We start from the raw sequence: 13,119 nt of genomic DNA on the forward strand, positions 1-13,119 counted from the left end.
TTAATTTTGGAAAATGCTATAATGTATGACACTAAGTTCCTCTGTGTCTGCCATGTTACATTAGACGTGATAAAGTAGATAACATTCCTTCTCTTCTTTCCAAAAACCTTCCACTTTACAGGGTTGTTTTTTTTTTTTTTTGGATATGTGAGTGTGTGTGTATGTAAAACATTTTCATAAGTGGTAGATTTATTCTAAGCTTCATTTTAGTGGTACTTACTTAGCTTGTACAATAAAAATATTTACATTTGCTAGAAAAGTTATGAAAAAAGCCTGAAATGATAGTCCTAGTATGTTTCTTAATATCTTCTATACAAACAAACTCTGATGCTAGTTTTATTTAAAGTAACTTCAGTTAGAGTAAATATATGTTTTATGACAATAGGGATATTAAATAGTTTCTCCTTTAGGTTTACCAGAAAAGCAAGGGGAAAATTATATGATCAATAATATATAATAGCAAAGCTATCACAAGTGTTGAATTCAATTATATTTTCACACATAAGCCAAAAAAAAAATTCTTCCGTTATTAGATTCAGGGTGGGGTGGGTGGGGGAGAGAAACTGGTTGTAACGGGAAATTCTTTAAACATAAATCATGTTTTCGGGACACAACCAGAACAGCAGAGGCAACAATAAAACCTTCCCTCGGCAGTGGGAATTATTTTCAGGCCACATTTTAGATTCAGTGGTGTAGAGTCCTGAGCTTGAATTTTTTTTATTTGTAGCACAGCTGTCAAATAAAACATTAACTAGAAAATTTGTTCTGTCAAAAAAAGGATATTCTAGTGCTTGTGGTAATATTTGATATTAGTGTGTGGAGAGGTGGACTGGTATTAAAGGAAACAAAAAATAAAGGTTGAGGAACACTTATGAGATTATCAGAAAATAATTTACCAAAAAGAGCAGCAGGTATTTATATGCTGTGATTTATTTAGGAGGAGTGAACCTCAACCTCATAGCAATAACAACTATTGCTGAGGAAGGCTGCCAGAACAGGAAAAAGTAAACTTAAAAAAATAATGTTTTCCAGAGTTGAGTCCAGAGTATACATTGTAGAAAATAAAATTAATTGGTATTAAAATATGAAAGGCTTTAGATGTAAATATGTAAATGTCACATCACTCCCTCATTTCAATCTTCCTTGATGCCCAATCTAAATTCATTCTACCTTACTATTCTCACTGATCCTATCTTGTTTTTTTTCTTTTATAATACTTATCACTATTCATAATTACATATGTTTGTGTTTAATGTCTGTCTGCCCCACTAGACAGTAAATACTATAAGGGCAGGCATCATGTCTAATTACCACCAATATACATGTAAGAAGGCCTAATGCTTAGCACTCAGTAAATATTGGTTGAATAAAAAATAATTGTGATAACTTTGGGGGCCAAAATTAAAACACAAGGAAGTTTTAATTAAAGAACCATAGTGACAGAGTATACATTTTTCTAACACTGACATTATAGATACAGAGTGATGACTTACCCTAGAATTAACAAATGGATCTGGGAAGATTCTGCCACTATAGTTAATTTATCCCACTTGTCCAGCTAAATCTTTACACTTTGTTCTCACATGAGTTGGAAATTAGGTAAATTATCAGGAGAATAGCCGCTTTTTTGCAAGGCTCCTGGAAGCACTTGGATTTCCCATGCGCTGTGTTCCTCTTGTACCATTGATTGTTAATCGTAGTAACCCCTCCTCACTTCTACAACCCACTGGATTGATGGCCATCACATCTTAAATAGGCCTTCCCTAAATAATCTATTTACATTACTCCTGTAGTTTACATGTTCTCAACATTTAGGTGTAGGCTGAGGCAGAAATAACTGTACATCCTGTTACCAAAAACATAACCAACACAGTATGTTCAGTTGTTTTCAGTGGTTACAACTCACTGACATTGCCTTCAGTTTTCCAGTTAGTACTAAGAGTGCATTCAGCTGACTTTGTCTTACCCTTTGTAAGGCCTGCCTTTACTCTGACACCACCCAGTTTACCACTAACCCTCTCCACTTTGTTCTTCATGTAAATTGGGAATGATGTGGAAATGATTATATCTTTTCATATTTAATTTGCTCTTTTCATTTCCATTTTTTTTATTCTAAGAAGGCTTGAATTCTTGATCTTTGTCGATACAATTAATTTTTTATTTTTTTTATTTAAAAAAAATTTTTTTTCAACATTTTTATTTATTTTTGGGACAGAGAGAGACAGAGCATGAACGGGGGAGGGGCAGAGAGAGAGGGAGACACAGAATCGGAAACAGGCTCCAGGCTCTGAGCCATCAGCCCAGAATCCGATGCGGGGCTCGAACTCACGGACCGCGAGATCGTGACCTGGCTGAAGTCGGACGCTTAACCGACTGCGCCACCCAGGCGCGCGATACAATTAATTTTTTAAATGAAATGTTTTGATATCCAGTTAAAAAGTTGAAGAAATTCAGAAGTACACATTTTTAACTTTAGCAGTTAAAACACCAGCTTTAACTAAAGACTATTCACAGGAGAAAAAATGCATTTTATTAATTGTGCAATTTGAGCCTGAGATGAATCTGAATTTAAAGTTACTAGTAGTAGGCTCTCTGCAAGAGTGAAAACACTGTATTTGATCTTATACCTGAGTTAAATTATGTTTCAGCATTTATTTTTAAATTTGCAGCCTTTTTAACAGGTATTAGACTTACTGGGGCGCCTGGCTGGCTCAGTTGGTTAAGCGTCCGACTCTGGCTCAGGTCATGATCTCCTGGTTTGTGAGTTCAAGCCCTGCATTGGACTCTGTGCTGACAGCTCAGAGCCTGGAGCCTGCTTCAGATTCTGTGTCTTTCTCTCTCTGCCCCTCCAACCGCCCCCCCACCCACCTCTCAAAAGCAAAATAAACATTAAAAACCTTAAAAATGTAAGAGACCTATTAAAATTAAGAATTAAAAAAAGTTAACATAAGTACTTTTTTAGTTATATTTATGATTATCTTGAAAAGTTAAATATACTTAGATGCCAATACTTGAGACCTCAAACTTTTGAATAGGTTATGATGTGTTACAAATTAAACACAAACTTTTTAAGGCATATTAATCTTTTTTCAGCTTAGTGGTCTTTCTTCTTGAATATTTGAATTATATTTATATGACCCCACTGAAACATTTATTCAAAAATAAAAAAACTTATGCTGAATATTAGAGACAGATAATCTCTGACATTCAACTGTACATTCTGTAAACCTTTTGAAAGGAAAATTTTAGCTAGAAACCATAGGGATGGAGTGGAAGGGCTTCTATAGCTATTTAATTCTTTAGACAGTATGTATGAATTATAAAAACCATCCTAATTTTTAAACAAAGGTTTTAAAAGTGGGGACTTTACTTTTTTTTCTGGCACTAAAAGTGGGGGCTTTACTCTTTTTTCTGGCACTGTTAGTGAACAAGTCATCCTGTGTCTGAAACCCTAGATCTGTAGTAAGTTTAGTTAGAGTTCCTCCTTTTCACCCCCAGTCATTAATGTTAGATAAACTGCCATTATCTGAATTTCATCATGAGCCCCCAAGGAATTTTCATCATTCAGACAATTAAAACAGAGATGGAATGACCTGGCTCAAACTGCAATCATAATATATTAGTCTTTTTCCCAAAATTTAGTTCATGTAATTCTAATTTGGAAAAAAAAAAAAAAAAAACACAGAAACTCTCCAGAGTGATTTATGTGGTCCTTGTATAGATCACTTTTAAAAAAATACATTAACTCTTTACTAATTCAGAGACAAGTTTGTATTAGTAAAGTCTAAGTTATAAAGTACTTAAAGAAAGGAACCTAAGTTTTATTTTGTTTTGAGTCCTACAGAATAACTTAAGAAATTGCTGAAATTGTTGAATTCTCCTGGGTCTGTTTTAATCAGTAGACATGACTTATTTATTATTTATGGTAGCCATGGACATAATGCTATATGGCATCATGGCCCTCAAATACTGTTTGTTGAAACGGTTTTAATATATGTCTTTCAAAACTGTTACTATCACTGCTCAGTTGATTTTTTGTTGTTAATATTCAGAGAAAACTTTTAGGTTAGACCAGATCAAATTTTATTATAAATCCTGAATCATCAGAATCTGAGTTAATATGACTTCATTATCTTGTAAGTTAAATGGTCACTGGAATATTTTCTTATCTTTTTTCATTTCAGCTTTAAAGAAAATTGTTTTGTATTTCAGGAAAATTGATCCAAGTGGTATTTGGCCATTGGGATGTGGTTACTTGCCTCACTCGTTCTGAGTCCTATATCGGGGGAAATTGCTACATTCTCTCAGGGTCACGTGACGCAACCCTTCTGCTCTGGTACTGGAATGGAAAAAGCAGTGGGATTGGAGATAACCCGGGCAGTGAGTACAACTCATTTTATAAGTAAACTATTACAAGTGATGTATAATAACATTCTACAGTGATGTTTGAAGTTACATTTTTCATCGTGGTGAAAGTGAAACTGAATTATTGAGTCGTTTTAATTTCTTAGTTATAATTTAAGGAAGGTCTAGATAGGCTTTCAATTATTAACAGTTTGTGAACATTGATAATTCAAATCCAACTATGGATTTTTCATGTTACAGGTTATGATCTGAACATGGTAGTTCTTCTTTGGAAATGGCTGTCACCAAATAAAAGAGAGGTGTTTCATTCACGAACAAGACAAAACATAAAAGAGCAATCACATATTATCTTGTTTATTGAATTCATATTTTAGGAGGGCAAAAGAAAAATTATAATTTCATGGAAACAAACCAGTCTTTATAAAGAATATGCTTTCATTTACATATTAAAGATAAAACAGGTCATAAAAGGCCAATATGGAATATTCAAATTGGCTCTTGGTTTTTCATATGGTAAATGAAAATGTTCACCAACAGCCTTAAACATCTTTATGAAACTATGCTGAAGGCAGTAAAACAAAAAATGTGTAACCATTTAAAATTGTAATTCACAGAAGGCAAAAAAGGAAGCAGCTACCATTAAAACCAATCGCACACAGCTGCAGAAAAGAAATGGCTTTAGAAAAACACATTAAGAAGTAGGAAAAAACAATTAAAGGGACCACCTGAAAAATGAGAATTTAATTAAAATGATTATGACAACACTGAAGAGTTCCTGCAAGAATAGCTTTAGATTTTTGCTTCATAAAGTAGAGCATTTTAACTGCTCTTAAATATTTACAGTTTCTTAATTTAAAGCAAGCTGCACTACATTTGGTTAAAAGGACCATTTTGTCCTTGATTGCTTTACCTGAATGCTATGGCACTTACTTGTGTCCCTTAGCTCCAAATTCTGAGACAGTCTGAACATGCTTCATTCCGTCACATTTTGGATTGACTTCTTAAAGCTGTGCGTATTAAATGTTTAATATTTGATTGAAAGTGAAATATGTAAAAACAGTCAAAAGCCAGTGTATAATTTTAAAAGAAGTATATGGGAGATATTTTATCAAAGCTGTTTATGCTTTTCTGTTTTGTGTGATAGTTAAACACGATTTTTATTAAATCCTGTAATGTATATTTCTTATGTTAATTAAATCAGGGATAATTCCCTATACAAATAGAATATTAAAAATAACTTTAAGTTTGTGATGCTTTAGATAATATGGTCTTTGTGATCAGGTCAAACTTTAGTGTTTATATGGGAGGGTAATGTGTTCATGTGTGTATTTCACATATTTACGGAGACATCTGCATTTTATACATAATTACAATAAAATGTTTAAACATGTAAACTTAAGGGATTTTGTTTTTCACTTTCGTTTGAAAAGTACTTCATGTTCTTTTTGGACCCTCACATTCTGCTCCTTCTTCATTTCTGGCCTTTTAGGAGTGTCTCCTTTCAATTTCTTTTTTTCCTGTGTTTATAAACTCAGTTACCGTGATTCAGTAAATTATCGTAGACAAACCTACATTTAACATAAATAATAAATATATAATTTGTTATTTATCTGAAAATATACAGGAAGAACTTTCTCTTGCCTTAAAGTAATGTGTTTCATTCACATGTAGCAATCCAAACACAAGAAAAAATTTTATTTTTACTTCCATGGTCTAATTTGTGTTCTATATGTTACACATGGTCATTACCAGTGTGTACTCCAAGAAGTAGCTAGAGGCTTATTATCTATACCTATATGTAATTGCTGTTACATTTCAGAAATTAAAGTACATTTTCATACTAGAAATATTCAACATTTCAAGAAGGAAGAAATGTATAAATACCTTATAAATCATCCTAGAGATGGTTTTTACATGCATGTCTTCTAGAAAAAATGAATCCAGTAGCATTGACCAAATCCTGGAGTTTGGAGTAAAACAAATCTAAGTTCTAAGCTTTTCTGTGGTCCTTCTGTCTTGTCTGTAAAATGAAAGCAACAATAGTCACTGACTTAAAGTGTTATCAGAAGCACAGAATGCTTAGAGCAAATAAATCACCATACAAACACCATCTTGTTGGCATTAGAGTCTATATTATAATGTTATATTTTTCATAAGGCACTTCATCTATACCCTCTCATTGTCTGCAGTATGGTGGACATTAACTCCTAGTAACGCTGGTAATGAAAAGAAAAAAAAAATAAAAGAATAACATAACAGCACATCTCATAAAAATTTTAGAAAATTGTAATGTATCTTGACTAAATTAAATTACCTTTCTCAAAGTGAACCTCATCCTTTCTGGCTCTTTTATAATGTCTGATGTCCCAATCTAATTTTGCTTTAGCTTTGAAGGATGAATCTGGGAGAAAGACAAATAGGCACTTTTTCATATAATGAGAATTTACACACATTAGAATAGAAAAATGAACAAGCCAGTCTAAGCTTTTCAAAAGAAATGACAAACAAAAACAAAGACATTTTTACCGCGCGTGTAACTGTGTTTTACACATTCATGCAAGCTGGTTCGGATTTTATAAGCCTCTGGCTCCGTGATGGCTCCGCGATGCAGCCGCTCAAGTCAGAGCTGTTCACATGAGGAATTTTAGGTTATGCTTATTCCTATATTGTATCTCTTGGATGCAATATGCATGCCCTTTAAGAAATGGCCATGCTTTGTTTATACATAATTTCAATCTGGTCTATAAATGCATACAATGTCTCAACTTAAAATTTTGAATATAGACTTTTTCCTTGCATGAAAGGAAAATAGGTAAGTTAAAGAAAACTATGCTATGGCTTTTTCTGCATTTTTTAGGTCTCATTCAAGTATTTTGTTTTGTTTTCAAAAATCATGAGAATAAGCTCCCATTTTTACTTGCTAGGGTCATAAGCCTGCACCATTTTCTACAAATTAGTATTAGTGCTATATGTAAAGTTTATAGCTTTATTACTATCTTTTTAAAATCATGTTATCCAGTATTAAAATACACATTGCTTGGGCAAAATCCAGCTAATTCAAACTGGGTAAAACCCCTATATACTATAACTTGGGCTTTTAAAAGGATGCACGTTTTATAAACTATGCCTAGATTATGTGGCAAAGGCCTCATTTTCCTGAATAACAGATAGTTTCTCATCTTTGATTCTTTTGTTTTGTGATGGTTACCTCCTGTAGAATGCAGTTTTCTTACCAAGAAGAAAAATTAAGATTCAATTCCATTTAGTTGTAGATTTTTAAATAAAATGAACAAGAACATTTTAAAGAAAGGTATTTTCTACATGGAAGCATATCTTCCTTTGCCCTAGTACTCTGTTTTAGAACTGAATTTGTGAACCAGGATGCTTTTCCTGAAACACTCAATTTTCCTTCAGAATAATACTATACAAACTATCCACTTTCAAATTTTGGAGAAAAGCACCCCCCCTCCCCCGTGCACTCAATTGACATTTAAATACTTTAAACTTTGAAATGATCTTATAAGCAAGATGAAAATTTACAAAATAGTTCTTATCCACTATTTTTATATTGTATTACTAGATCATAAACTTTAAATGCTTATTAAGCATTTGAAAGTAAATACTTATTAAATATTTTCAGGTTTCTGAGTAATTTTTTAAAAGCCACAGTTGATTAGCTTTAGAAACAAATGTTTGCCTACTGTGAGGGTGTTGCATAGATTTGTGTATATAGTATTTCAGTAAAGTAGTTTTCCATCCTCACATTCTGGTTTTGATTTGATTGAAAGGTGGCATTTTTTTTCCTCTTTGCAATCAGACATGCTAATCTATGTCAGCTTTCTCCTTTATGGGAATGGCGTCTACTGAAAAACGCGCACGCTCACACACACACACACACACACACACACACACACACACACACACACAACTATTTAAGTTTTTCTTCATAACAACAAGATTCTGTTCTTTAAGAATATTTCAGCACCATTAATTAGAAAGAAGGTTTTATTAACCATAAGGCTAGCACTAACAGACCACAGAGCTGTTTTTTAAAGTACTGTATGCCATAGCTGCCCTGCTTTTTCTCTGTCTAAAACTTCATTTTGTTATACTCTCATCAATCACTTAAGTCATTACCGTAAATCCCACTGTTGTTAATTTTACTAGTATCACCCTAATGAGACATTCCTGCTATAATTAAAAGTGAATTCTAACTTTAAGGCATTCTAAATTTTTTTTTAATGAATTTAGAATGATCTTGCCTTATGACTATAAATACCACTGATATACATAGACTACTCATCAGTCTATAAGAAAAGTAGTATCATTATATGTCCAGGTGTGAATTATTTACTGGTTGCTTCTGTGCACATGTGCTTATGCATATGTATATTTTTGTGCACGTATTTAGGAATTATGTTCTTTCTATCATAAAGCCTAATATGTTTTACTGAAGCTACTGATAAATCCTTATTCTTTGTCTTGCCAAAATATAGGTGGATATAACACAAACAGCATTACTCTCTTTAAGTAGGTGTCCTAGAGCACCATCTGCTGGATGTATTTGGGGACTTAATTCGGTAAATTTGAAAATCAGTATGTGATAAGACAGGTGTACGTTGTTTTTAATTGCCTGTGATATATGATTTGTGGCTCACAAATGCCAAGGTATGTACGTTTGTGGTGAACCATATAAGTTTGTAAAAGAAATCACTTTCTTCCTTCTTTTCCTCTACCCTAATGTGGATTTGGAAATTTATAATAAATACTTTGTTTAAGGAAAAAGTAAGCTCAAAGTATGCCTCATGAAACAAAGCATCAGTTTGTCATAAGATAAACTCTTACATTCTTGATTGCAGGTAAGCTGTAGTTGAAGAAAATTGTTTAGATATTTTGACCTTATGTTCACTAGATTCTGAATATGAAAGGAGCGCTCGGCCCAAGTAGCCTTCTTGCACCCGGCATATTTCTCTCGGTCTGATTCTTTGTCTAGAACATGACTTCTTATATTTACCTCATCAAGAGCTTTCCTTGTGGCCTGACTTTTGGCATACACTGTTGTACTAACACTGAGACTGCCCTGTATTTTTCTTTTTTTTCTTGAATAATTCATCAAGTTGGGTTTGCAGCAGTATGTTGGCAGTGTTCAAGTTCAGGTGACATTAAACTATGTTTATGAAATTCTCCAGAAGGTCCAGGATGTTTAGTGCTCCATGATGTAATGCAGGCCCGCAAGTTCCAGCAAAACAACTCTGTATTTACTGCTTGTAACTAATAGTAGATGTGGTAAAAGGAATTATATTCATATGGCAAATGAATACAACCTTAATGTGCACCATATGCAGAGTGGTGGGGTGATGTGCCAATATATCACATTTATTTACCTTGTTTAGTTGCAGAGAAAAATTACTATACCATTCAGCCGTAGGCTGTAGTCATATAAATATGAGAACAGAAGAACTGAAGATTTATGCCCTCAAATTGAAACTGAGTATCTTCATGTGTAGACTTTCATAGTACCACACCAAAGAAAGTTGCTTGTCTAATACTTTATGCTCAGACGGGAAATTTAATTTCAAACAATTGGTAGAACTAATGTAAGAAGAGACAAGTTCCCTCTGGTCAGCTAGGGTTCTCAAAGAAAATTTGGAATGTATCTTTCTTCATTTAATTGAAACTGAATATACCTTGAAATGGCAAGCTATTTCTCCCACCCTTTTTTAAACCTAAAAGCAGGATTCTTGTGCTTTTAGAGTATTGCACATGTGTGTGTGTAACATTATTGGAGAACCATCATAAGGACACATTTAATCAAGGCCTCCTGGAACAATCCATTAGACTGACTTTATCACCTTCCAAAAAGTTCATTTCAGTAGAGAAACTGTATGACAGCTTTGTGCATGTGTCCCTTATATTGTACTTTAATATTCCTAACAGTTTATTTTTAAAAACCATGAAATTAAGTACTTAAATTCCTCTAATGATTCCTTTTACAAAGCAATAATTGCCCTAGTTTTTAAAGTAATTTTGCTCATAAATAGGCTCGGTCAGACTTCAGATCCTAGATTTGAATTATTTCTAGGTAGGGGGGAAAATCCTTAGAATTCTTTCTGCCTCCTATGGTGAAGTCTTTATGACTGCTGAACTTTTTAGCTTTTACTCTTGTAGCTTGCAATTTCCTACACCTGAGAGATTGCTATATTTCCCTGGAGTGAGTGGGATCAGGATGTGTCTTTCTTAATTGAGATAAAATGGACATATAACATACTAGCTTCAGGCGTGTACAACATGACTTGATATATGTATATACTGTGAAATGATCACCACAATTTATTTAGGTAATGTCCATCACCACACAGTTATACATTTTTTTTTTCCTGTGATGAGGATCTACTCTCTTAGCAACTTTCAAACCTACAATATAGTGTTATTAACTGTAGTCACCATGAGTATACTACGTCCCAGGACTGACTTACTTTGTAACTGAAAATACCTTTTGACCACCTTTGCCATCTCCCCTACCAGTCCCCCCAACTACCATACCAGTCTGTTCTTTGTATCTCTGAGGTCAGTTTGTTTGTTTGTTTTGGGTTTTTTTTTTTTTTTATTCCACATATAAGTGAAATTAGAAAGTATTTGTCTTTCTCTGGCTTGTTTCACTTAGCATAATATCCTCAAGGTCCATCCATGTTGTGACACATGGCAGGATTTCCTATTTTTTATTAATGAATAATAATCCACTGGTGTGTGTATACACACACATACACACAACACACACCACATTTTCTTATCCACTCATCCATTGATAGATACAGGTTGTTTCCAAGTCTTGGCTATTATACATAATGCTGTCATGACCATGAGAGTGCAGATACCTTTTCAAGGTAGTGTTTTCATGTCCTTCAGATAAATACCCAGAAGTAGAATTGCTGTACCATATATTTTTTTTAATTTTTTGAGGAACCTCATATTGCCTTCCACAGTTACTACCGCAATGTACATCCCCACCAACAGTGCATGAGGGGCCCCTCTTCTCCACATCCTCTCCAACGCTTGTTATTTATTGTCTTTTTGATGACAGCCATTTGAACAATTGTGATATATTATTGTTGTTTTGATTTGTATTTCCCTGATGATGAGTGATGTTTAGCACCTTTTCACATACCTGTTGCCCGTTTGTATGTCTTTTTTGGAAAAAAAATACCTACTCACATCCTCTGCCTGCCTATCAATCTATCTATTTATTGAAAATCAGATTGTTTTACATTTGTTTGTTTGCTATTGGGTTGTATGAGCTCTTTATATATTTTGGATATTATCAGATATATGATTTGCAAGTATTTTCTCCCATTACATAGGTTGCCTTTTGCTTTTGATGTTAAAATCAGAATGTCTCCAATTAAGCTAAAGATGTAAAATGTTTTTATCTGTATTCTTTTTTGGAGGCAAAATGTTATAATGTTTATGTTATTAGATACTAGATATACAGCTACAGGAGCTATGAATGAATTTGAGCCAAAAGCAAGACCCTCTATGGGGGGAATCAACAAATGAAAAGTGTTAAGAAAGAAAAATATGTAATACATAAGTAGAGTCTTGTATGTTCACATAATGAAATACTCTGCAGCCATTACTATATTACGAATTTGTGGTACTGACACGGATAAATAATGCTGTCTGTATCGTTAAGTGTAAAAGATCACCAAATTACGTGTATAATTTTTAGGTGTCTATGTCTATGTATATACTTTGTGTTCTGTGTATATTCATGCATAGAAAGAAGTCCAGAATGATAGCCAGCAAAATGATTTTTCTTATGTTAGCAATGGTTATTTATAGGTAGTGGAATTTAGAGGCAGTTTTTTCATTTCCTTCTTCATAATTTACTACATTGTCTGAATGTTTTATAATGAGCACGTATTACTTTGATAATAGTAGTGTTATTACTGTACTATTACCTAATGATTATAATGTACCTTCACTTTCTTCTCTAGGCTTCTAGGTATTAGTAGTTTTATCAGAATTTATATGGATTGTTAGGGAAGACTGGAAAGTCTAAGAAAAGGAAGAATGGGAGAAGTCAAAGTTTAATTTTTAGAAGTTAAGAAATAAAAGAATGACAAACAAAAATAATCAGAACCATCTCTAATTTTCATTTATGAAGCATAGGATCAGATATTATACTTTTGCTGAAAGAGCGTCTACAACAGAGAGTGAACATCATTCTACTGTTGTTACTACTACCACTACTACTACTCGGTGATACTTGCTGGGTGCTCACTGCATGCTGAGCACCACCAAAAGCACTTTACATAGTAACTCATTGAACCTTACAGTGGTCCTATGTGGTAACTACTATCATTATCCTTGTTTTATAGGTGAAGCACAGAGAGATTATAAATATGTCTTTACTTTCTGCCCTGGGCCTTGAAGCTCCTAGATCTTACGGTAAACTATGAGAACATGCCCAAGAAAGATCACATGGCTGGTATTCTAGGCCAGAGGCACCATTCTTGATCACTAAGCTGTACTGCATTTTTCATTTGAGTTAATTGGGCCATCACCTGTAGACGATTTGATGCAACCCTGTCACTAAAGCATGCTTTGTATTTGCAAAGGACAATACAGAGATAATTTTGCTAAACTGAATTCTTATGACAGTATATATCATGTTAGGATTTTGTATTTTTTTAATATTATGACCCAACTTAGGGTTATACTTTATGCAATTGCAGGTACGTACTCACACACATT

General features: G+C 33.5%; 1 protein-coding gene across 7 annotated transcripts in view; it reads left to right on the forward strand.

Annotated features, from left to right (window-relative positions):
* The window catches only part of LRBA (LPS responsive beige-like anchor protein), a 772,087-nt gene that overhangs the window by 736,796 nt on the left and 22,172 nt on the right, over positions 1–13,119 (forward strand). For all 7 annotated transcript variants that reach the window (XM_040472514.1, XM_040472528.1, XM_040472537.1 and 4 more), the window contains exon 53: positions 4,213–4,380. In XM_040472514.1, coding sequence (XP_040328448.1) covers positions 4,213–4,380 — 168 coding nt within the window. The remainder of the gene's footprint in view (positions 1–4,212; positions 4,381–13,119) is intronic.

The sequence above is a fragment of the Herpailurus yagouaroundi genome, unplaced genomic scaffold (assembly GCF_014898765.1).
Source record: "Herpailurus yagouaroundi ecotype Mexico unplaced genomic scaffold, PumYag 28, whole genome shotgun sequence".
NCBI classification, from domain to species: domain Eukaryota; kingdom Metazoa; phylum Chordata; class Mammalia; order Carnivora; family Felidae; genus Herpailurus; species Herpailurus yagouaroundi.